The 21,795-nt window shown below is 49.0% G+C and overlaps 1 protein-coding gene across 1 annotated transcript in view; it reads left to right on the top strand.

Moving 5' to 3' along the window:
- Positions 1-139: 139 nt before the first annotated feature.
- PRPH2 (peripherin 2) overlaps positions 140-21,795 on the top strand; it is a 28,547-nt gene continuing 6,891 nt past the window's right edge. Inside the window, exons 1-2 of the mRNA XM_002816894.5 lie at positions 140-1,354; positions 17,686-17,932. Coding sequence (XP_002816940.1) covers positions 774-1,354; positions 17,686-17,932 — 828 coding nt within the window. The 5' untranslated portion in view covers positions 140-773. The remainder of the gene's footprint in view (positions 1,355-17,685; positions 17,933-21,795) is intronic.

Genomic DNA, 21,795 nt, shown 5'->3' with positions numbered 1-21,795 from the left:
CTGGGAGAACTACAGGTGCATGCCACCGTACCCAGCTAATTTTTTTTTTTTTTTGTGGCGATGGGGTCTTCCTATGTAGCCCAGGCTGGTCTTGAACTCCTGGGCTCAAGCAATCCACCCAACTTGGTCTCCCAAAGTGCTGGGATTGTAGGCGTGAGCCACTATGCCTGGCCCTGTCATTTCTTTTCTCAGAGAGGATAACAATTTATTTGTCCTACAGAAAGTTTTAAATGTTGAAGGAGATTGGCCTGGAAATATGCTTTTGGGGAGCAACACGGTCTGAGCCAGGCCTCCAGATACAGCCCATTCTTCTGGCCAGTCTTGCCCTTTGCTCCTGATTCTCCAAGCTGTACCCAGAGCTCTCTGGTCCAGCATGTACCTGGAGGCTGCTTTTGACCATGTTTTGAGAGTGGCATGGCTTTATCTAATGGGATGAACCTGGCTAAAGAGATTAGCAAAACGTCTTGTGGATCCCACTTTTAATCTGCAGCGTTCAGGCTGCCCCTTCTTGGCTGGGAAGGGCGCTGAAGAAACAACGCCCAGGACCAGGACTATCCCCTGCTCAAGCTGTGATTCCGAGACCCCTGCCACCACTACTGCATTCACGGGGATCCCAGGCTAGTGGGGCTCGACATGGGCAGCCCCCAGGGCAGCTCCCTACAGCTTGGGCCATCTGCACTTTTCCCAAGGCCCTAAGTCTCCACCTCTGGGCTCGTTAAGGTTTGGGGTGGGAGCTGCGCCGTGGGAAGCAACCCGGCCTACACTTGGCAAGCATGGCGCTACTGAAAGTCAAGTTTGACCAGAAGAAGCGGGTCAAGTTGGCCCAAGGGCTCTGGCTCATGAACTGGTTCTCCGTGTTGGCTGGCATCATCATCTTCAGCCTAGGACTGTTCCTGAAGATTGAACTCCGGAAGAGGAGCGATGTGATGAATAATTCTGAGAGCCATTTTGTGCCCAACTCATTGATAGGGATGGGGGTGCTATCCTGTGTCTTCAACTCTCTGGCTGGGAAGATCTGCTACGATGCCCTGGACCCGGCCAAGTATGCCAGATGGAAGCCCTGGCTGAAGCCGTACCTGGCTATCTGTGCCCTCTTCAACATCATCCTCTTCCTCGTGGCTCTCTGCTGCTTTCTGCTGCGGGGCTCGCTGGAGAACACCCTGGGCCAAGGGCTCAAGAATGGCATGAAGTACTACCGGGACACAGACACCCCTGGCAGGTGTTTCATGAAGAAGACCATCGACATGCTGCAGATTGAGTTCAAATGCTGTGGCAACAACGGTTTTCGGGACTGGTTTGAGATTCAGTGGATCAGCAATCGCTACCTGGACTTTTCCTCCAAAGAAGTCAAAGAGTGAGTGGCTTCCAGTCCTGGGGTCAGAGCTATTAATATATTGGGGACAAGGAGGCTCAGGCCTCTGACCAGCCCCTCTCCCCGCACCCAGTGCCTTTTCCTCTCCATCGGGTGCACAACTTATTATTGAGTATGTGAGGGTGTATCAGGTTGAACCATAAGAAATTGCTAATGTTCTACCTCTTTGACCCATAAAAAATGACAACTTCATAGGGTTCAACCTAACGTTGGCTAAGGTGGGAGGAAGGTGTCAATTTATATAAGCTGTTTGGATAGGAGCCCCTTGGGAATGAAAAGCCAGGCAGCAATGTGTGTCCACTTTATACAGAGGGATGGAGGTCATTCATAGATCACAAATACTGACGTAGTATTTGGCTATTTGTCCCATTCATTCAAAGTAGATGGATTCAGTCCCAGAAGTTTAAATTTCCTAGTTAGTTCCCTTGTTTTCCAACCTTTCAACCCTGAGCATTCATTCCCAAGATGTTTGTCTGGATATGTTGGAAAGAGCATAGGAAGGGGAAGTCACGAGATCTAGGGTGAAGTTTTGGCTCTGTTGTTCAAGGTCTTGTGACCTTGGGCAGGTCACTAGTCACTCTGCGCTTTGGCTTGCCCATCTTTTAAATGAGCACTGGAATAGAATAGGTAATTTTGGAAGTCACCTCCTAGCCCTGGCTGGTACCTGGCATGCAGCAGGTACTAATTAAATGCTTGCTGGTGTTTACTTAGCAAGTCATGATAGTGCAACGTGATAAAGCATTTCTGAAGTATTCTTGGCATATGTAAAAGTAAAATGCTGCGATGGGCTGTGGGAGGTGCTGGTGAGAGAGAGACTCTTGACCACTGTGTCGGAGGGAACAGCCTGTGCTCTGGCTCCAGTGGGCTGCTCTTCCCAACACACCCACCCAACCTGGAGCTCGAGTGACTTTTCAGGGAAAGGGCAGCCTGCCTTGAGGCAGCCACTCTCCCTCACCTCTTCTTTCTGTCCGACTCGACCCTACCTGGCTGAGGTTAGGGGTTCAGTTATTCCTAAGGGTGGTTTTTTTTCTTCCAAGTGAGGCTGGCAAGTCCAAAGGGAACTTGAACTCAGGGCATTGGCACCAGCAGCAGGACGTGTTTGAAGCCCAAAACAACATTAATGACGCCCAAATGGCTAGCTTATAGCTGCCCTGCAGATGGAAGGGACATCCAAGTGAAGGTCACTTCTTGGGATTTTATTTTCTTGTGGATGGAGATTACTGCTGCAAATCCCCAGTCAGGAGAGGATTGTAAAGGGCTGTGCCCTTCCCAGGTGACAGGTCTGCAGGGGCAGCACAAGATGCCACGATTTACATAAATCTCCCGAGGAGGGCAGGAAGCCAGGGGGAAAAGCAGAATTCTGGGGAGTGGGAGAGGCCGATGGTAGAACCAGCCTCTGTGAGCAGATGAGAAGGGGCTTTTCATCTTTTCCTCTATCATTTCCCTTGATTGTCTCCTGCATAGAGTCGGTTCTTGGATAGATGTATTCAAATCTCTCGGTAACTCCAAATCCCCTTTTGTATCAGAGTGAAGGAATTATCTAGGTCACTCCAATCTCAATGGTCAATGGATCCAAAATTTCAGGCAAATATTTAGCTGAATCAAAACTCCTTCAATGTCCCATACCAACTTGTTGGTGGGAAATTTCCCAACTCCACTGACTTGGAAAAATTATTCTATTACACGCACAAAAAATACAGCAGTAATATTAAGAGAAACCAAAATAGGAAAACAAATTCAAGCTAGCTTCTCACCCATAACTTGATTAATGCCTTTAGTTTTTCTACATTTCAGTCTCCGTCTAGTCTTGTTAACATTTACATAGTCATACAGTGTAATGATAGTATAAAGACAATTTAGGGCCGGGTGCGGTAGCTCACACCTGTAATCCCAGCACTTTGGGAGGCCGAGGCGGGCAGATCACCTGAGGTCGGGAGTTCGAGACCAGCCTGACCAACACGGAGAAACCCCGTCTCTACTAAAAATACGAAATTAGCCGGGCATGGTGGCGCATGCCTGTAATCCCAGCTACTCAGGAGGCTGAGGCGGGAGAACGCTTGAACCTGGGAGGCAGAGGTTGCGGTGAGCTGAGATCTTGCCATTGCACTCCAGCCTGGGCAACAAGAGCAAAACTCTGTCTCAAAAAAAAAAAAGAGACAATTTAGTGTTCCATTTTGTAATCTGATAGTATAACATTTGCATAATGTCCAAAATGATCATGTTTAATGGTTGCATAAGAAGTCCACTGAAGCCAGGTGCGGTGGCTCACGCCTGTAATCCCAACACTTTGGGAGGCCGAGGTAGGTGGATCACGAGGTCAGGAGTTCGAAACCAGCCTGACCAAAATAGTGAAACCTCATCTCTACTAAAAATACAGAAAATTAGCTGGGCGTAGTGGCATGCCTGTAATTTCAGCTACTCGAGAGGCTGAGGCAGGAGAATTGCTCGAACCAGGGAACCAGGGAGGCGGAGGTTGCAGTGAGCCGAGATCGTGCCACTGCACTGCAGTCTGGGAGACAGTGCGAGACTCGGTCTCAAAGAAAAAAATAAAAGAAGTCCACTGAATGAAAGTGCATGCTTAGGCAGGCATTCAGATTTTTATTTACCTCTATTATAAATAACACTGGAATGGGCATCTTTGAGCCTTTTGCTTCTCTCTGTTTCTGTCTTTTATTTCCCTTAGGCTAAATTTCCATGAAAAAAATGGACCTTTGGCTTTAACTTTCCACAAAGTTCGTCTTAAGACACAATTAGGGCTGGGATCAGTGGCGCACGCATATAATCCCAGCTCTTTGGGAGGCCGAGGTGGGAGGATCACTTGAACTCAGGAGTTCGAGACCAGCCTGGGCAACATGATGAAACCCTAACTCTTAAAAAAAAAAAAAAGCCCAAAACATAAAAATATTAGCCAGGAGTGGTGGCTTGCACCCATGGTCCTAGCTACTCAGGAGGCTGAGGCAGGAGGATAATTTGAGCCCAGGAGGCAGAGGTTGTAGTGAGCTGAGATCATGCCACTGCACTTCAGCCTAGGTGACAGAGTAAGACCCTATCTCAGAAAAAAAAATATATGAATTAGCACACAAATTTCTTAGAACTGAAATGCTTTTATCTTTTTCAAAACCTCCAGTGACCTCATACTGCAGTGGGCTACCTGTTCTTCCAAGGGTACAGTCTGATAGGGCCACCTTTGCCGAGAGACTTTCCCACAGACTTTTATTTTTATTTAATTAATTAATTAATAATTATTTTGAGGCAGGGTCTTACTCTATTGCCCAGGCTGGAGTGCAGTGGCACAATCTTGGCTCACTGCAACCATCACCTCCTGGGTTCAAGCTGTTCTCATGCCTCAGCCTCCCAAGCAGCTGAGATTATAGGTGTGTGGTACCACGCTGGGCTAATTTTTTTTTTTTTTTTTTTTTTTTTTTTTTTTTTGAGACAGGGTCTCACTCTTTTGAGATGGTCTCACTCTCCAGGCTCACTGCAACTCCCACCTCCCAGGCTCAAGTGATTCTCCCACCTCAGCCTCCTGAGTACCTGGGACAACAGATGCGAGCCACCACATCTGGCTAATTTTCTGCATTTTTGGTAGAGACAGGGTTTCGCCATGTTGCCCCCAGGCTGGTCTCGAACTCCTGAGCTCAGATGATCCACCTGCCTTGACCTCCCAAAGTGCTGGGATTACAGGCATGAGCCACCGTGCCTGGCCTCTGGCTAATTTTTCTATTTTTAGTAGAGACGGGGTTTCACCACGTTGGCCAAGCTGGTCTTTAACTTCTGGGCTCAAGTGATGCTCCTGCCTCAACCTCCCAAAGTGCTGGGATTCCAAACGTGAGCCACCGCGCCCAGTCCCACAGACTTTTACATGATCACTGAACAAGGCCTGTGAGGGAAGTGAGGCTCCTGGGGTTATGCTCAGAAAGCTGCTCAGAGCTGGGTTGCCTGAGGACCAGTGCCTGAGACCAGAGCACAGCCCTTATCTGTTGGTAGAAGGAATGAAAGAAGGAATGAATGAGAGACTGTGGAATGGCACTTACTCCCACCTCCAAGGAAAACTAAAAAATTTTTTCTGTTCACGTTTTCACGGCTTCATTTTGGAGGGTTTAGTGAGTTTACATGACAAAGCTGGCTCTCCAAAACCCTTCCCCGAAAAATGTAAGGTATATTTATTTTTTTTGAGATCACAAGCACTGAGAAATGGTAAGCATTTACCTTCTGGATTATCTTGGCAGCACCCCCCCAGGGCTAGGATTCTGATGGCAAAGAGGTGAGGCTGGCAAAAGGGCAGGGAGAGGGAGGTTAACATCCACCAAGATCCTTTTCTTTTTTTATTTGTTGCCCAGGCTGGAGTGCAATGGTGCGATCTCAGCTCACTGCATCCTCGCCCCTCTGGTTCAATTGATTCTCCTGTCTCAGCCTCCCAGGTAGCTGGGATTACATGTGCCCACCACCATGTCCACCTATTTTTTTTTTTTTGTATTTTTAGTAGAGACTGAGTTTCACCATGTTGGCCAGGCTGGTCTTGAACTCTTAACCTCAAGTGATCCACCTTCCTTGGCCTCCCAAAGTGTTGGGATTACAGGCATGAGCCACCGCTCCTGGCCACAAGATCTTTTTAAAAGAAATTCTTGGCCAGGTGCCGGCTCATGCTTGTATCCTAGCACTTTGGGAGGCTGAGACAGGAGGATCCCTCGAGATCAGGAGTTCAAGACCAGCCTGGGCAGCATAATGAGACTTCATCTCTACCAAAAAAAAAAAAAAAAAAAAAAAAAAAGAAAGAAAGAAAAAGAAAAGAAAAGAAAAGAAAAAAGGCCCGGTGAGGTGGCTCACGCCTGTAATCCTAGCACTTTGGGAGGCTGAGGCGGGTGGATCACTTGAGGTCAGGAGTTTGAGAACAGCCTGACCAACTTGGTGAAACTCTGTCTCTACTAAAAATACAAAATTAACCAGGTGTAGTGGCACACGCCTATAATCCCAGCTATGGGAGGCTGAGGCAGGAGAATTGCTTCAATCTGGGAGGCGGAGATTGCAGTGAGCTGAGATGGCACCATTCTACTACAGCCTGGGCAACAAGAGCGAAACTTCGTCTCAAAAACAACAACAACAACAACAACAACAAAAACCAACCAAACCAAACAAAAAAAATTAGCTAGGGCACAGTGGCATGCACCTGTGGTCCCTGCTGCTTGGGAAGCTGAGGTGGGAGAATCCCTCAAGCCTGGGAGGTCAAGCAGTGAGCCAAGATTGTGCCACTGCACTCCAGCCTGGGTGACAGAGTGAGACCCTGCCTTAAAAAAAAGAAAAAAAATACTTTTCTTAAAAAAAAAAAATAGAGATGGGGTCTTACTCTGTTGCTTAGGCTGGTCTTGAACTCCTAGTTTCAAGCAACCATCCCACCTCAGCCTCCAGAGTACCTGGGATTATAGGCACCCACCACCAAGCCAGGCAGAATTCTCCTTTTTTTTGTTTCCCCTCTCCCCATCAAATTTGGATGAGCCAACAAAGAGGTTGGGGTGAGCCTCTTTCTCCTGCTTGACCTGAGGACTGTGGGGAAGCGATCCGAGGAGAATGAGCTGGTTTGAGCATGGGTAGCCTGGAGAAAATCCACAGGGATCCTCCGCTGACACAGACTGGGCATAGGCAGTGTCTGGTGACACTGATTTCCAGGCATTTCCGCAGGCTCTGTCCCTGGAATAACTTTCCATTTTGTGCAGTGGGCACTTCACCAGACTGGGCTAGAGAAAGTTGAGGTTCTCACTTTCTGGCATCTTCAGTCCAGTTCCCGAGAGGAGGAGCTGGGTGCTTGCATTCTGGCCTCCCTAGGACCTCCCCACTTGTGCCCCTCCTTGGGGCCCCCCAGAAACCTGAGGATAGAGTGCATTGCCTCAGTAATCATGGAGGGGTGGGCAGGTTTTAGAGATTCCTCAGGGGAATTTTTAAGATCCAGGACTGGCTCCTGAAGGTTCCTGATCTAATGAATAAGATCAGGTGGAAACAATTCCATATTTTTATGGGAATTTACAAGAGTTTTTTGTTTTGTTTTGTTTTGTTTTTTGAAATGGAGTCTCACTCTGTCACCCAGGCCGAAGTGCAGTGGTGCGATCTCAGCTTGCTGCAACCTCCACCTCCTGGGTTCAAGAGATTCTCCTGCCTCAGCCACCCAAGTAGCTGGGATTACAGGCGTGCACCACCACACCCAACTAATTTTTGTATTTTTAGTAGAGACGGGGTTTCACCATATTGGTCAGGCTGGCCTTGAACTCCTGACCTCAAGTGATCCGCCTGCCTCAGCCTCCCAAATTGCTGGGATTACAGGTATGAGCCACTGCACCTGGCCTTACAAGAGTTTTGGCTGTTCTGTCTCAGGGGAGTAGCCCAGTGACTGCACCCCATCCCCAACCTGCCTATGACCATGTTGCCAGGTCATTTGGGAGGGGAAATGGCCCACATTTCTCCTGCACAAAACTCCTCTTGGGAAGTTTTTGTCTTAATCTTTTTTAGTTTTTGTTTGTTGGTGTTTTTTGAGACAGAGTCTTGCCCCGTCGCCCAGGCTGGAGTGCAGTGGCACGATCTCGGCTCACTGCAACCTCCGCCTCCCGGGTTCAAGCGATTCTCCTGCCTCAACTTCCTGAGTAGCTGGGATTACAGACATGTGCCAGCACGCCCGGCTAATTTTTGTATTTTTAGTGAAGATGGGGTTTCACCATTTGGTCAGGCTGCTCTCGAACTCCTGACCTCAAGTGATCCACCCGCCTCAGCCTCCCAAAGTGCTGGGATTATAGGTGTGAGCCACTGCGCCCAGCTGGTATTATTATCTCCATTTTATATATGAGAAATCTGAGGCCCAAGAGGTTAAGGGACATGCCTAAGATCACACAATAGGAAGTGGGGGAGACAAAAAAAGAAAATCAACTTCGGCCACATGTGGTGGCTCACACTTGTAATCCCAGCACTTTGGGAGGCTGAAGAGGATGGATCACTTGAGCTCAGGGATTCGAGATCAGCATGGGCAACATGGTGAAACCCCATCTCTACAAAAAATACAAAAATTAGCTAGGTGTGGTGGCGTGTGCCTGTAGTCTCAGCTACTTGGGAGGCTGAGGTGGGAGAATCACCTGAGCCCAAGAAATTGAGGCTGCAGTGAGCTGAGATTGCACCACTGCACTCCAGCCTGGGCGGCAGAGTGAGACCCTGTCTCAAACAAAAAGAAAAAACAGCTTTATTGAGTTATAATTCACTTACTATACAATGTACCCATTAAAAGTATGCAATTCAATGGTTTTTAGTATATTCACAGAGTTGGACAACCAGCATTACAATCAATTTTAGAACATTTTCATCACTTCTAAGGGAAACCTTACACCATTTAGCTTTCACTCCCTAGCCTTCCCTCCCCCTAGCCCTAAGTAACCACTTGTTTACTTTCTGTATCTATAGATTTCCCTGTTCTGGACATTTCATATGAATGAGTCATATAACATTTGTCCTTTTGTGTCTGCCTTCTTTCACTTAGCATAGTGTTTTCAAAATTAATCCCTGTTGTAGCATATATCAGAACTTCATTCCTTTATATGGTGAAATAATATTCCATTATATAGCATGCCAGATTTTAATTCTGCTCTTTTCACCCTACTCTGCTGTTTCCCAGTGATGTTAAAGTACCTCTTGTATACATTTGGCATTAAATGAATGTTTGCTCACTGAGTGACAGAAACCTCAAATTATCCAGGCTGCTTGGGGTATGGGAAGTCTTGCTTTTCTCCTTCTTCTCCCTGTCTTTCCGTGTCTTTTTTTTTTTTTTGAGATGGAGTCTTGCTGAGTCACCCAGGCTGGAGTGCAGTGGTATGATCTCGGCTCACTGCAAACTTCGCCTCCCGGGTTCAAGCGATCTCCCGCCTCAGCCTCCTGAGTAGCTGGGATTACAGACACCCACCATTATGCCCAGCTAATTTTTGTAATTTTGTAGAGACGGGGTTTCTCCATGTTGACCAGGCTGGTCTCAAACTCCTGACCTCAGGTGATCTGCCTGCCTCAGCCTCCCAGAGTGCTGAGATTACAGGTGTGAGCCACCGCTCCCAGCCTTTCCCTGCCTTCTTGTTCTCCATTTCCTCTCCGAGAAGGACAGGGAAAGGGGTGGGCAGAGATGATGCAGGGTTGGAAAACATGGATGGATTAGGTTCGGATTCCAGTGCTTCTGTGCCAACATCTCAGATAATCACGAGGTGGCCCCACAGAAACTAGAAACACCGTCCTGGGCTCTGCAGCGCCTGTGGTAAATGGGGCTGTCACTGGGCTTCAACCTCCCACATCTCCCTCCCCTGGCCTGGTGGTCCTGGGTGGGCCAGGAAGAGGGGGACACACTTTCTGCTACACTTGGAGGAGGCTCTCAGAGGGAGGAGCCAAGTCCAGGAATGCTGTCTCCCTCACTGACTCTGTCTTTTCAGAGCAAGGTGTCAGTGAAAGAGATTTGTAGTTCTCTCTCTTTTTTTTTTTTTGAGATGGAGTTTCACTCTGTCGTCCAAGCTGGAGTGCAGTGGCACCATGTCGGCTCACTGCAACCTCTGTCTCCAGGGTTCAAGCAATTCTCCTGCCTCAGCCTCCCAAGTAGCTGGGATTACAGGTGCCCACCACCATACCTGGCTAATTTTTATATTTTTAGTAGAGACAGGGTTTCACCATGTTGGCCAGGCTGGTCTCGAACTCCTGACCTCAGGTGATCCACCCACCTTGGCCTCCCAAAGTGCTGGGATTACAGGTGTGAGCCACTGTGCCAGGCCTGTAGTTCTCAACTGATGCTCTTTTATCTTATTTTATTGCATTTCTGACTTCTATTATAGAAAAAAACTCAAGCTTTCACAAAATTAGAGAGTTCATTATAATTAATTCTCATGTAGCCATCACCTAGCCAGGTGTGGTGGCAACACACCTGTAACTCCAGCTACTTGGAGGCTGAGATGGGAGGATCACTTGAGCCCAAGGTCTCTAAAAAAAAAGGAAAAAACAGGCTGGGCACAGTGGCTCACGCCTGTAATCCCAGCACTTTGGGAAGCTGAGGCGGGTGGATCACCTGAGGTCAGGAGTTCAAGACCAGCCTGGCCAACATGGTGAAACCCCGTCTCTATCACCTAGCCATCACCTAGGAACAAATATCAACATTTTGCCTGTTTCATCTATACTACCCTCCCCCAAACACATTTTCCCCTTCTGAATATCCTAAAGCAAATCCTGGACATACTTTCCTTTTACCTGTAAATACTTTAATAGGCATCTCCAACAGACAAAGAGGTTTTATTTGTTTTTTGCCCTTTTGTTTCTGCTGAACATAAGCATAAGACCAGTCACAGTCAACAGATTTAATGGCAATATCAATCAATACCCAGTCTATGTTCAGTTTTCCCTGATAGTCTCGGAATGCTTTTTACAGTTGATAAATTTAGGATCCAAACCAAGCCCATGCTTTGCATTTGGTTGTTTGGTTTCCTGTCTGTTTTACTAGAAAACTGTCCCCTTTTTCATACCATATGTGTGAGAGAAACTGGGCCACGTGTCCTGCAGAATCCCCCATAGTTTGGAGTTGGGCAATTGCAGCCAAGTGGCGTTGTCTAACTTGTTCTTCTGTCCCCTGTATTTCCTCATAAACCAGTAGTCTGGGTCAAGGTGTGGTTGGATCAGGCTCAGTTGTGGCAAGAACATTTCCTACAGCGCCGCTCTGTGCATCTTACCGTAGCACATGAGGAAGGACATGAGGTCTTCAGTCAGTTTACAACACTTATTTTAAAGGTTGCAGGATGAGCAGAGCTGCAGTGTCTTGGGGTGAGAGGTAGAGCATGAGGGAGCTCAGACATTTTGGAACCAGGAACTACCAGCCAGGAAGGCCTAGCTGCGGGTCCCCAGTCTGAGGGAGAAGCTGGCACCAAGCTCTTGCTCTTCACCATTCCTCCCAGGGAACCCACAGACTACAGGAACCTGCTTGCTCTTCTTAAACAATTTGTAGACATCTCAAGAAGAAGATTAGAACTTGGCTAGATGGGGTTTCTCCCCTCTCAGACGGGAACTCTTTGAAGAGAGCTGTGTCTCCCCTTCAAATTAGGGCTTCCTGAGGGCTGGGCTATGTCTCCCTTCAGACCGAGGCTCCCTGAGGATGGGGCTGTTTCCCTCAAACTGGGGTTCCCTGAGGACAGGGCTGCATCTCCCCTCAGACTGGGGCTCCCTGAGGACGGGGCTGTGTCTCCCCTCAGACTGGGGCTCCCTGAGGACAGGGCTGTGTCTCCCCCTCATGTCACCCCTCACTGTCTATAGTACCTCATACCCAGTGACTTACTGTCTTAGTTCACTGTGAGCTGCTATAACAGAATACCTGAGTCTGGATAATTGATAGAGAGCAGAGATTTATTTCTTACTGTTCTGGAGACTGGGAAGTCCAAGGTGGAGGGGCCCGCATCTGCTGAGGGGCCCGAATTCATCCTTTTCCTCAGGAACCCACTCCCATGATAATGGCATTAATCTACTCATGAGGGCAGAGCGCTTGTAATCCAGTCACCTCTCAAAGGTCCCATCTCTCACCACTGTCATGCTGGGCCTCACGTTTTCAACACAGGAACTTTGGGGGACACATTCAAACCACAGCAGTACACGAAAAAGCAATCATCAAGGCATACTAAGCACATAGTGTGTACCAAATGCTCCATGTGTATGATCCCATTTAATTTCCACTATCCCCAGTCGAGTGTTTAAAATGTCATTTCTTAGATGAGAAAACTCAGGCTCAGAGAGGTTAGGCCAGTTCTCAAGGTCTCACAGGTGTCCCTCAGCCAGCGTTCTGCTTGGCGTGACCAACTGTCAGGTATACCCCTGCTCGTTGCCCTATGGCTGGCCTTACTAATTTGATTCACTTACTAAATTATGTTGGTTTTTCCAGAAAAACTCGGACGTGATCATTTTCCCAGGCTCTATGTGCCTTGCTTATGGGAGAGTGGCCTAGAACATAGGTCTTATCTTAATCAAGACCCTTTCAAACCCTAGTGACTCCACCGCTCCCGGCCCCTTCCGCGCAGAGTGAAATTAGTAGCCTGGGAAACACGCTGCTATATAAATAGCCGGCTCACCACTAAGGCGCTCTCCTCTGCCTGGCTTTGCCTTAAGAGGGTGAGAGGAGCCTTAATCTGTGGTTGGAATGAGGGCAAGCACTGAGTAAACAAGATGATGTTTGGAGTGGGGGAGGGATAGTTCCAGAAGTGAGAGACCCTAAGAGTTCCCAGGCTGGTGACCCAGGCAAGTCCCAACGTTCACCAAGTTTGGCCTTTTCCCCTAGGCTGACCTGGATGTTGCCCTTGGGAATACACTGGGAAGTTCCCAGTGTGAGGGAGACGCAGCCCTGTCTTTAGGAAGCCCCAGTCTGAGGGGACACGCAGTCCCATCTTCAGGGGGCCCCAGTCTGAGGGGAGACACAGCCCCGTCTTCAGGGAGCCCCAGTCTGAGGGGGGAGACACAGCCCTGACTCAGGGAGCCCCAGTGTGAGGGGAGACAGACTGATGGAGACCAGTAGGGTGACTTGTCTGGGGGCTCAGGGAGGCGAGGTGGGGAGATGGGGAATGTCCGCAAGCCCAGCCTGCAGACTGAGGGCGGCTCAGAGCCTCTGCTGGCCTCAGCCCACACAGCTTTAGGCCTGACCCTCACATCACAGACATCTTAGTGTGCACGAGGCGGGTGTGCAGGGTTTGCTCCACCTTAGGGCCACCTGGTAGGTACGTGAGGGTAGGTGGTGGTGTCTAGGAAAGGACTCCTGGGACAGGGAAGAGGGGAGAAAACTCACAGTTTTCCAGGAAATTTAACTTCCAGGCCTTCTGGAAACACCTGGCTGGAAAGTGCCTTGGCCACCAGTGACCTGTAAGGGGGAGATGAGGTTGGTGAGGGAGCTGGGGTGTCACCAATGGCAGCCAGATGCTTGTCCATCAACACCTCCTGTCCTGCTGCTCCTCCTACCCTCCAGGCATGGCCGCAAGGAAGGGCCTGGCCCCACAGAGTGGTTGGGTGAATTTCTATATTCCCTATTGACTTGGGTCCTGGATTACCATCTGCCTCAACCCTCTAGCCCATAAGGTCGAGGAAGGCAGGGGCATTTATTCACTGCTCTGTCTTCAGCGCCTAGAATAGCAGCTGGCAGGTAGCAGGCGCACAGCAAATATTTATTGAGTGAGTGAATGAATGAAAGTTCAAGTCAGGAGGGACAAGGGAGGCGGGGAACTCCAATGGGACCAGTAGGCAACTACTGTGGGCTGGACCGGAGTTTTTTTTTTTTTTTTTTTTTTTTTTTGAGAGAGAGTCTCACTCTGTTGCCCAGGCTGGAGTGCAATGGCATGATCTCAGCTCACTGCAATCTCCACCTCCTGGGTTCAAGCAATTCTCCTGCCTCAGCCTCCCCAGTAGCTAGGATTACAGGCGCCCGCCACCACGCCCGGCTAATTTTTTGTATTTTTAGTAGAGACGGGGTTTCACCACGTTGGCCAGGATGGTCTCGAACTCCTGACCTCGTGATCTGCCCACCTCAGCCTCCCAAAGTGCTGGGATTATAGGCGTGAGCCACCGTGCCCGGCTGGACCCCAACTTCTTGTGTGGCTTTGGGCGATGCCTTGCCCTCCTCTGGGCCCCACTTGCTCCTCTGTAGGACAATCTGATGGTTTTTCAAGGTCTTATCCAATGGCTCTAAGCGGAAGGGGGGGGGGCAACATATTCTGAGGCCTCCAGCATGTCCAGCCTGTGTCAAATGCGTGACTCGAATTGTCTCATTTATATCCCCCATAACCCCTGAGAGGCAGCTGCTATCACTCCCAGCTCACGCAGGTCCACAGAGTTTAAGCTCCATGGCTCCCAAATACATATTTAGGACTCAGTGGTGTGCTCTCAACCACCCCCACCCTGTCCACAGGACACTGGCAATGGCTCAGCTGGGACACTGTACTGAGGGAAAGGCTCCAGGGACAGCCTGTAGGTCAGGAGGTAGGACAGACAGCATTTGGGTTGGGAGGCCCCTAGCCTTGAGGAGGGCACTTTGAGGAAGGTCTTGGGGGAAGGAGGGAGGGAGCACTTCAGAGATGCCATCTGCTCAGTGTGTCCGGGGCTACTGGCCCCTCCAGAGGGCCAGTAGAGGGGAGCGGGAGGCCCAAGCTGAAGGCCCCTCTCACACTGCTCCAGCTTGTCTTCCCACCCCTGCCCCACCTCCGTCACCCACAGCCTGGTGCCCAGCGAGGGGCTGCAGAGGGACAGCTGAGCAAGACACAGTTTCTGCCTTCCCCACGCACATGGCTGGAGTGGGGCTTTGAGTGGTGGGCAGGCAGTGCCAGCGGGCAGGTGCTCTGTGTTGGGCCCACCATGGAGGGTGGCCCGCACGATCCTGCCCTCAAGGAGCTGACAGCTTCTTTGCCACAGCTGGTAGAACCTGCACGGCCAACTCCCCAGTGAGGGCTCTCCCATGATATGATATCGCGTGGTGGGCTCTGTTCTTACAACCTGATGTCAGCTCCCAGGTGCTCAGAGTACCACCCCTGATGGCTGTTGCTCAGCCACCTGCCCAGTGAGGTGGCTTTTGCTCACAGCACATGGCTACTGTTTTTCAAAGATACTGTTTTTCAAAGATCAGGTTGGCAAAGATCGAAAGTCTGACCTGTGTGGATGTGGCTGTGGAGGACAGGTTCTCCTGAGCATGGCTGGTTGGGGTTTGTGAACCGCTCCCCCCGCCTCAGCTCCCAGCAGGAGAGACCAGAGGAGAAATATGGCAGGTATCTGGCAAGATCACCTTTGATGCAAGGATCCATCTTCAAGGAATTTACCTGCTACATATAGTCACAATATGCAAAATGACTCATGTCCATGTTTGTATTAACGAGAGACTGGGAAAAACCCAAACTTCCATCAGTCTGGAACTGGCTAGGACCCATGTGCCATCCACACAATGGGAATACCATGCAGATCATTAAAAAAAAAAAAAATCCAGGACACTCCACAGACAGATACAAAAATATCTCAGCCGGGCGCGGTGGCTCATATCTGTAATCCCAGCACTTTGGGAGGCTGAGGCAGGCGGATCACTCAAGGTCAGGAGTTCCAGAGCAGCCTGGCCAATATGACAAAACCCCGTCTCTACTGAAAATACAAAAGTTAGCTGGGCATGGTGGCACACCACTGCACTCCAGCCTGGGTGACAGAGCAAGACTCCATCCCCAACCCCTGCCAAAAAAAAAAAAAAAAAAGATCTCCAAGATATTGCTAAGGGAAAAAAGAAAGGTTCAAGACAGTATGTATATAATGTTCTCATTTGCAGTAATAAAAAAAGAACAGGAAAAATGAAAACATGTTTGCTCGTCCATGCATGAAGCCTGTCTCTGGTGGAACTGGCCATAGCAGTCAGGACCTGGAGGCTGAGAGATGAGGAGTGAGAGGCATTTTATATTAAAGAGATTTTATTTAGAAGCGAAACATGGACATCTTTTAAGAGATTCGTGACCATTTCAATGAACATTGTTTAAAATAATCTCTATTGGAAACAATTATGCTTTCTATTATGCTCTAAAAGTCTATTATGTAATGCATTGTTCGCATGCAACGTTTTTTTTCTTTTTTTCTTTCTTTCTTTCTATATTTATTTATTTTTTGAGACAGAGTCTCACTCTATCGCCCAGGCTGGAGTGCAGTGGTGTGATCTCAGCTCACTGCAACCTCTGCGTCTCGGGCTCAAGTGATTCTTGTGCCTCAGCCTCCCGAGTAGCTGGGACTACAGGCATGCACCACAACGCCTGGCTAATTTTTTTGTATTTTTATTAATTGTAGAGATGAGGGTTCACCATGTTGCCCAGGCTGGTCTTGAACTCCTGACCTCAGGTCGTCTGCCCACCTGGGCCTCCCAAAGTGCTGAGATTACAGGTGTGAGCCACTGCACCTGGCCTACATGCAACTTTTTCTTTTCTTTTTTTTTTTTTTTTTTGAGACGGGGTCTCACTCTGCCATACGGGCTGGAGTGCAGTGGCGCCACCTCGGCTCACTGCAACCTCTTCCTTCCGGGTTCACGTGATTCTTGTGCCTCAGCCTCCCGAGTAGCTGGGACTACAGGCACGTGCCACCATGCCCAGCTAATTTTTGTATTTTTAGTAGAGACGGGGTTTCACCATATTAGCCAGGATGGTCTCGATCTCTTGACCTTGACGAAGATCTGCCCATCTTCGTCTCCCAAAGTGTTGGAATTACAGATGTGAGCCACCACACCTGGCTGCAACTTTTTATTTAGATGACAAGCACCCAGTCAAGTGCACAAATCTATATAAATATATATATATATACATTTAGAGACAGTCTTGTTCTGTTGCCCAGGCTGAGAGCAGTGGTGTGATCATAGCTCACTGCTGCCTTGAACTCCTGGGCTTAAGCGATGCTCCTGCCTCGGCCTCACAAAGTACTGGGATTACAGACATGAGCCACCATGCCCAGCCAAATGCATGAATCTTAAGTGTGCAGCTCAGTGAGTTTTGACACATAAAATACCTGGGTAATCACCCCCAGGCCAGGTAGAACATACCCAGCCTGCCTGAGGGGAAGGGGAGACTTTTCACTGTAAAGATCCCTTTTGAATTCTGAACCTGTGTGAATGTATGGTAAGCTCTAAACAAATATACACAAAAATATAGAAGTGCAGAAAATATGCTGGGAGCCCCGCCCATGAGCCTGGAGATCCTGCTTGCAGCTGTGTCCCTTAGGTGAGTCAGGAGCTCCCACCTGGCTGGGGGTGGAGTCCTCCGAGGGCAAGGACTGTGCCTGCCTTGGGTCTCCATCCCCTGCCTCTGCACAGGCCCTGGGCCTGAGCAGGCCTTCTGGAAACAGCTGGCTGGAAAGGGCCTTGGCCACCAGTGACCTGTAAAGGGGAGATGAGGTTGGTGAGGGAGCTGGGGGCATCACCAGTGGCAGCCAGATGCTTGTCCATCAACAGCTCCCGTCCTGCTCCTCCTCCTACCCACCAGGCATGGTCCCAAGAAAGGGCCTGGCAGCACAGAGTGGTTGGGTGAATTTCTATATTCCCTATTGACTTGGGTCTTGGATTACCATCTGCCTCAACCCTCTAGACCATAAGGTCAAGGAAGGCAGGGGCATTTATTCATTGCTTTGTCTTCAGCACCTAGAACAGTGGCTGGCACGTAGCAGGTGCACAGCAAATATATACCAAGTGTGCGAGTGAATGACTATTCTAGGTTTCCAGAGGCAGGGGATGGGAGGAAGTGGCCCCTGGTGGGAAGCCCGGGAAGCCCATCTCCAGCTGTCTGTTTCCCTTCCAGTCGAATCAAGAGCAACGTGGATGGGCGGTACCTGGTGGACGGCGTCCCCTTCAGCTGCTGCAATCCTAGCTCGCCACGGCCCTGCATCCAGTATCAGATCACCAACAACTCAGCACACTACAGTTACGACCACCAGACGGAGGAGCTCAACCTGTGGGTGCGTGGCTGCAGGGCTGCCCTGCTGAGCTACTACAGCAGCCTCATGAACTCCATGGGTGTCGTCACGCTCCTCATTTGGCTCTTCGAGGTAGGCCCTGGGCCAGCTGAGGGTAGGGAGTAGGGAGAGCCTCTGGTCCCATTTGGGTCTAATGGGGGCAGAGCCAGGCCTGGAGAGCATGCCTGCCTCCTTGGAAACAGCCTTCAGTGGAGCTGTGGGTCAGATCAGCCTGGGCTTGAATCCCACCCAGCGCCTCTACCTTTTGTATTTATTTATTTATTCATTTATTTATTTTTTGGTTTCTTTCCCACCACTTAAATTTTATTTATTTATTTATTTATTTATTTTTTTAAGACTGAGTCTCTCTCTGTTGCCCAGGCTGGAGTGCAGTGGCATGATCTCAGCTCACTGCAACCTCCCCCTCCCGGGTTCAAGGGATCCTCCTGCCTCAGCCTCCCGATAGCTGGGACTACAGGCATGTGCCACCATGCCCGGCTAATTTTTTGTATTTGTAGTAGAGACAGGTTTTCACTGTGTTAGCCAGGGTGGTCTCGATCTCCTGACCTCGTGATCTGCCTGCCTCGGCCTCCCAAAATGCTGGGTTTACAGGTGTTAGCATTGCACCCAACTGACAATTTTTTTTTAATTGAGGTGAGATTTATAAAAGGTAAACAATTTGGTGTCATCTAGTTGATTTATGATGTTGTGCAAGCACCTCTACCTAGTTCCAAAAGATTTCCATCAGCCCCCAAGATAATCTCACACCCATGAAGCAGTCACCACCTCCCAACCTGCCCCCCAGCCCCTGGCAACTATTCTCTGGATTTATGTATTTTGGACATTTCATATAAATGGACCCATATTACATTTGGCTTCTTTTAGTTAGCATGTTTTGGAGGTTCATCCTGTGTCCCCACTTTTTGGTACTGAGGTCTAGTCATTTAACCTCTCTGCTATATGGGGTGACAGCATTTAGCTCTGGGGACTGTTGGGAGGCAACATGAACAGCATGTGCAGGTGTTCAGGAAATGGGTACTATTTGGATTTGTGCTTCTTGAGATGCTGGTCCTCATTTACCTGTTAGTCTAATTATGTGTGGGTTCATCTTATCTGCAACGCTCAGTTTCTCTGTAGCTATAGGGCTTGCAATGTAAGCAAATCCTCAGTGAGTGTGCTGAATTTGCTCCTTGGTTAAAGAGATATTCATTTTTTATTTTTATTATTTTAAATTGTTTATTATTATTTTTTTTAGAGACAAGAATAAAAATTCACTCTGTCGCCCAGGCTGGAGTGCAGGGACATGATCACAGCTCACTGCAGCCTCGAACTCCTGGGCTCAGGGCTCTTCCCACCTCAGCCTTCTGAGTAGCTAGGACTATAGGCACATGCAGAGTAGCTGAAAACAGGTGCCCTGAGTCATACTCCGTAGAGTCTTTTGTAGAAATGGGGTCTTGCTATGTTGCCCAGGCTGCTCTCTAACTCCTGGCTTCAAGCAATCCTCCTACTTTGGTCCCCCAAAGTGCTGGGATTACAGGTGTGTGCCACTGCATCTGGCCAAGAGATATTTCTTTCTTTTTTTTTTGAGACGAAGTCTTGCTCTGTCGCCCAGGCTGGAGTACAATGGCACGATCTCAGCTCACTGCAAGCTCCGCCTCCCAGGTTCAAGCAATTCTCGTGTCTCAGCCTCCCAAGCAGCTGTGATTACAGGCGTGCACCACCACACCCAGCCAGTTTTTGTATTTTTAGTAGAGATGGGGTTTTACCATGTTGGCCAAGCTGGTCTTGAACTCCTGACCTCAAATAATCCACCAGCCTCGGCCTCGGCCTCCCAAAGTGCTGGGATTACAGGCGTGAGCCACCATGCATGGTCAGAGATATTTCTTAAACATGTACCTGTATGCCAGGCACAGCTCTAGGTGTTGAATGAGAGCCTGTTAGTAAATGAGGTGGCACGGTGACTCAGGGTACCTGCTTTGAGCTACCTTGAGAGCAGAAAATCCAAACTTCAAAATCCCAATGTACAAAGCCAGGAAGATTTGGTGAGGAAGGTTTTTCCATTGAGGAGATTCCCAAAGATTCCTTTAAATGAGTCACTGTCCTAATGCTATCAGCCAGTGCGTCCTGCCTGTGGCTGATAAACACCTCCTCTAACTCACCACATGAAATTAAAGGGTGACTGTGTGTCCAGGAAGCCGACTTTTTTTTTTTTTTTTGAGACGGAGTTTCGCTCTTGTTGCCCAGGCTGGAGTGCAGTGGCGTGATCTCGGCTCACTGCAGCCTCAGCCTTCTGGGTTCAAGTGATTCTTCTGCCTCAGCCCCTCCCAAATAGCTGGGATTACAGGTGCCCACCGCCATGCCTGGCTAATTTTGTATTTTTAGTAGAGATGAGGTTTGACCATGTTGGCTGGGCTGGTCTTCAATTCCTGACCACAGGTGATCCCCCTACCTCGGCCTCCCAAAGTGCTAGGATTACAGGCGTGAGCCACTGCGCCCAGCCGAAGCCTTCTTTTAATGTTGAGGCAAACACAGCATATTCATGACTATTTACTGGTCGCTGACTCCTTGACACAGAGTCTTGGGTGGGTAGAATGAGGAGAGGAACATACTGCTGGAAATTTAGATGGCCACATTCCCTGAAAACACACAAAAAGAAGACTGAATATAAAAGAAGTCATAAAAGTTGACTAGCATTGAGCTCAGGAGTTCGAGACCAGCCTGGGTAACATAGTGAGACCTCATCTCTACTAAAAAAAAAAAAAAAAAAAAAAAAAAAAAAAATTGCTGGACGTGGTGGCGCATGCCTATAGTCCCAGCTACTCAGGTACTCGGATGGCCAAGATGGGAGGATCTCATGAGCCCCAGAGATGGAGGCATAAAAGAAGTCACTGGAGCCAGGAGCGGTGGCTCATGCCTATAATCCTAGCAGGCGTTAGCTAGGATTTGGGAGGCTGAGGCAGGAGGATCAATTGAGCCCAGGAGTTTAGACCAGCCTGGGCAACATAGCAAGATCTCGTCTCTACAAAAAACACAAAAATGATGGCCAGGCGCGGTGGCTCATGCCTGTAATCTTAGCACTTCAGGAGGCTGAGGCGGGCGGATCACCTGAGGTTGGGAGTTTGCAACCAGCCTGACCAACATGGAGAAACCCCGTCTCTACCTAAAAATACAAAATTAGCCGGGCCTAATGGTGCATACCTGTAATCCCAGCTACTTGGGGGCTGAGGCAGGAGAATCGCTTGAACCCGGGAGGTGGAGGTTGTGGTGAGCCGAGATCACGCCATTGCACTCCAGCTTGAACAACAAGAGCGAAACTCCGTCTCAGAGAACAAAACAAAAAACAAAAACATAAAAATTAGCTGTGTGTGGTGATGCACATGTGTAGTCCTGGATACTCAGGAGGCTGAGGCAGGAGGATCACCTGAGTCCTGGAGGTCAAGGCTGCCCTAAGCCATGATCTCAACACTGCACTCTAACAGAGCCGGACTCTATCTCGGAAAAAAAAAAAAAAAAAAAAAAAAGAACGAAAAAGTCAGTGAGAAAATGGGGTTCCACTGGCTGCCTCTTAGTGGCCCACCTTTACAGGAATCTAGTGGACTGCATTAGACAAGGATCAGCTTATTGGGAAGAGGGCATTCAAATGCCCCTTTTACTTGGGGCCTTTAATGGACAGAGGTCTGATGGGCCAAGGGTGGCTGAGCATAATGTTAGGAGTCTGATCTTGGCTGTGCCTGCCTAGGCTTCACAATCCAGTCAGGAGATGATGTCTAATTTATGAGCCAAAGGGAGGATCATTACTAAGTGCAAAACTCACAGTGCAGAGACCCGCCTTCAGGAAAGCAGGAGGGGATCAGGGTGGACACGTTCACATCAAGAGGACTTCGTGGAGGAGGTGACTTTTTCCGCTGTAAAAATATTTATTCAACTTCCAGTTGACAATAACAATAACATAAATC

Source organism: Pongo abelii, chromosome 5 (genome assembly GCF_028885655.2).
Source record: "Pongo abelii isolate AG06213 chromosome 5, NHGRI_mPonAbe1-v2.0_pri, whole genome shotgun sequence".
Classification (NCBI taxonomy): domain Eukaryota; kingdom Metazoa; phylum Chordata; class Mammalia; order Primates; family Hominidae; genus Pongo; species Pongo abelii.
The sequence above is the reverse complement of the archived record's forward strand: the minus strand, read 5'-3'. Positions and strand labels throughout refer to the sequence as shown.